Raw genomic sequence first — 3,654 nt, 5'->3', positions numbered from 1 at the left:
TTGAGAAAGTCAGCTGATCATCAATCATAACTCCAAGGTTTCTGGCTGTTTTTGAAGGAGTTATGGTTGATGTGCCTAACTGGACGGTGAAATTGTGATGAAACGATGGGTTTGATGGAACCGCAAGCTGTTCTGTCTTGGCAAGGTTGAGTTGAAGGTGATGATCCTTCATCCAACAAGAAATGTCTGTTAGACAAGCTGAGATGCCAGTAGCTAGATGTTGCGACTTGGACACCTCACCTCTCCAAGATACCTTGAAGGACCTATCTGAGAGGTAAGACTCAAACCACTGGAGTGTGGTTCCTGAGATGCCCTTTGCCAATAGGGTTGACAGGAGGATCTGGTGGTTAACCGTGTCAAAAGCAGCAGACAGATCCAGCAAAATAAGTACTGAAGTATTTGAACGACACAATTGTATAACATAGCATAAAAAACAGAGAATAGTGAGTTGCACTCTTAGTGAATAGAGACGACACGAACAGAGCTTTTCATTGGCTACGTTTACATGCACAATTTTTGGTTCAATCGGACTGAATTCATTCCGATTGATGAATCTGAATGTAGTGTTTACATGAACACTAAATAAAGTGATCGGGTTGATGTGCGCGCTTATATGTCACAAGCTTTTTTTTACATGCGCACACTGCACAAATTTCTCACCGTTTGCACATAATAACCACTCTCCTACACTGTTTCTTTATATGTTTTTAACAGCAGAATTAATATTTATCCATTTGTAATAATATTTAATAATTTATGCATTTAGCAGATGTTTTTAGCCAAAGTGACTTACAGTGCATTCAGGCTATAAATTTTTTTACCAGTATGTGTGTTCCATGGGAATTGAACCCACGACCTTATGCGCTGCTAACGCAATGCTATACCAATGAGCCACAGGAACATTTATGGATAAATATACATATAAACCGCTGTGCCGTGCTGCTCAAATTTATCACGCAGTAAAAATGCCCCTCCCCGCGCCCAAAACGGGTTGCCTGTTGGTGAGAATCCAAAACAAGGACTGGTGGGAGGTTGTCCTGCTCCTCTTCACAGTTGCTGAGTGAAAGGAGAGTTTTATAATGACAGGACACGCATTTATACAACACTTTATTTAAAAGGAAGAACCGCTCGTTCCGCGTGTCATACGTCATTACGCGATTTCTGCATCATTGCACATGCGCAGACCTTTCAGTTTCGGGGTTCAATCCGATCGAGTGTTTACATGCACTCTCAATCGTATTAGAAAAGGAATAAACCACCCCCTTCAATCCGATCGAAATTTCAAGACCATTTTGTACCATTTCTTAGTTTAACTGTTTATCTAAATGTGCTGAAGTGCTCTAATCTTTCTAACATGATTGTTCTTCAGCATCATGAATGAATGAAGAATAAACACCAACCTGTTAGTTCTTCAGTGTCTTCAGTGTGTTTGATTCTGCAGGGTTCTGGATCTCTCATCTTCTCTCTGTCCTCTTTAATAAACTCAGTCTTTGCAGATTTCAGGTCTTCCTGATGCTTTGATGCTCGTCTGCACATCATCTGTAAACTGATGGGTAGGCCTATATTCCAGCATTTACTGGTGAATTGCAGTGGGAGGAGCTTCACTGATGATGTGATTGTTGTGGGAGGAGCTTCACTAAACATGAATTTCTGTGTGGAAAGGCAATTAGCCAAAATCAACAACAAATCAGTTTACTTTTTTGTAAACTTACTCCAAATTCTATCTTTGAAGAGACCAGAGCCTTACAAATACAGTGTTGTCTCTTTGTACGTCATTATATTACTATATTAAAAGAAACAGCTTGACAGAAAGATGCACAGCAGTTTAAAATGCTCATTCAGTAACACTGCACGCACATATGTGGTAGTTCACATATTCTGTGCATTTCTGTTTTGTCTATCTTTCTGTCGTTAACATTTCCCATCTTTATTAACAACAACAACATGTAAATAACTACACTGAAGCACTTAATATCTAAATATAGTTTGGTTTCCTAATAACTACATTCAGATTAATAAAGTAATCTACTTACATGTTATACTTTTATATGCAGAAACTGATAGTGATAATAAATCCTCTTTAAACAGAAAGATTTTAAGGTTTCCAGTGTCTATAAATCTGTTCATATTTAACTTTTGTATAGATTTAAAATGTCCCAAGTGGCACATGTAGGCTCAATATGAAGTATTTAGCAGTGTCAGTTCTTCATTTTAACCACGTAAAGTAACAAATTTATTCTGCCACAAGATAAATCTCAAAAGAGAAATAATGTTAGCAATAAAATCGCAGATCCATTCCCCTCACAGATCACAAGACATTCAGTAACAGCAACATTATCACCACAAGCATCGAATAATCATTCACAAGAAAACAGAAACACAAAATCGCTCAGGTCTGAATGTTTCTTGCCTGCTGTTCTAGCAAACACACAAACAGTGCGGTACTCGATGAAAATGAGGCAGAAACGACCTCGCATATTGTTGCATAAACATATACTGTATAAAGTGTGTTTGATGGTTCCTCAGAAGACTCGACGCTGCTGAATGAGCTAGCGCGCTAGTGATGACGTCATCGCCACGAGGCGAGATCAACGGCAGATCAAAAAAGCGCCAAACTCTATTTAAAACGACAAAACATCTATAAAAACGCATCAAGCTAAAATCATGTAGACAAACAGCCGTCTCGTTCAATCTCAGTCGTGTGGGGTAAAATATAGTTTATTAGGCAATTAAAAGCTTTATAGAGAAATTTAAAACAGAAATCCCAAAAGGCAAAAATAATACTTTGTGGCTTTCAGATATTAAAACTAAAATTACAATATTACTTTTTCTGATGCAAATACAATCATCAGAGAATAAGTTGTTGATAAAATATAAAAGGTAAAGATATAGGTGGAGCGTGTGTGCCACAGCCAGTTGGGGTAAAAATGCCACTAAATTGGACAAAAATGCCCCTGCACAAACAAATTAAATCTATTACGATTGTTGCTAACAAAATAAAAATGAATAGGAAGTGTTGTTTGCGGCATTAAATTAAGATCTGCTCATGTTGCACCGTATTTTATTTGAGGCGTTTTTACAGTGTTGCGCATTATAACCAATCACACACAATTCTGTTGAGCTTAGGAATGGAATGGCCAATCAGAGGCGTTCAGATGAGTCATCGCTGAAACTCATCAGTTTTGAGTGTGCGCGTGTTCGCTGACTGAATTCCGGTGTACAATGATGTACAATGTACAATGTAATTAATGCTGCGTTCAAGTCCTCTTGGGATGTTCGTACTTACGAGTTGACAAGTCGTAATTACGACGTCAGGTGCGTTCAAGTCAGTTTAGTCGGCACAAGATGGCGGTGTACCTTCTTTTAATAAATTACAAGAAAATACAATAGGGTCTGCATTTTTTTACTTGGATTTCAGCTGCGTAACAAGAACAAGACCAATTTAAGTTTATAGGACAACTAAACTATCAATTTAAACAAAAATTTACCGTCAACTACAGACGTTGCAGCCATTGATTCCGCCATGTTTCTCATTGACAGGCCCCCAACTCGGGGCTTAAAGAAAATGTAGAGTTTCCCACTCGTAATAACGACTTTGTGGTGGCGTTCATGTGCGTTCAACTCGTAAATACGATCTATCCGACATGACTTGAA

General features: G+C 38.3%; 1 protein-coding gene across 1 annotated transcript in view; it reads right to left on the bottom strand.

Moving 5' to 3' along the window:
* Positions 1-1,528, bottom strand: part of LOC107693780 (zinc finger protein 239-like) — a 15,861-nt gene extending 14,333 nt beyond the window's left edge. The window contains exon 1 of the mRNA XM_016493292.1: positions 1,401-1,528. Coding sequence (XP_016348778.1) covers positions 1,401-1,458 — 58 coding nt within the window. The 5' untranslated portion in view covers positions 1,459-1,528. The remainder of the gene's footprint in view (positions 1-1,400) is intronic.
* Between the last annotated feature and the right edge of the window lie 2,126 nt (positions 1,529-3,654).

The sequence above is a fragment of the Sinocyclocheilus anshuiensis genome, unplaced genomic scaffold (assembly GCF_001515605.1).
Source record: "Sinocyclocheilus anshuiensis isolate Anshui unplaced genomic scaffold, SAMN03320099.WGS_v1.1 scaffold2088, whole genome shotgun sequence".
In the NCBI taxonomy this organism is placed as follows: domain Eukaryota; kingdom Metazoa; phylum Chordata; class Actinopteri; order Cypriniformes; family Cyprinidae; genus Sinocyclocheilus; species Sinocyclocheilus anshuiensis.
The sequence above is the reverse complement of the archived record's forward strand: the minus strand, read 5'-3'. Positions and strand labels throughout refer to the sequence as shown.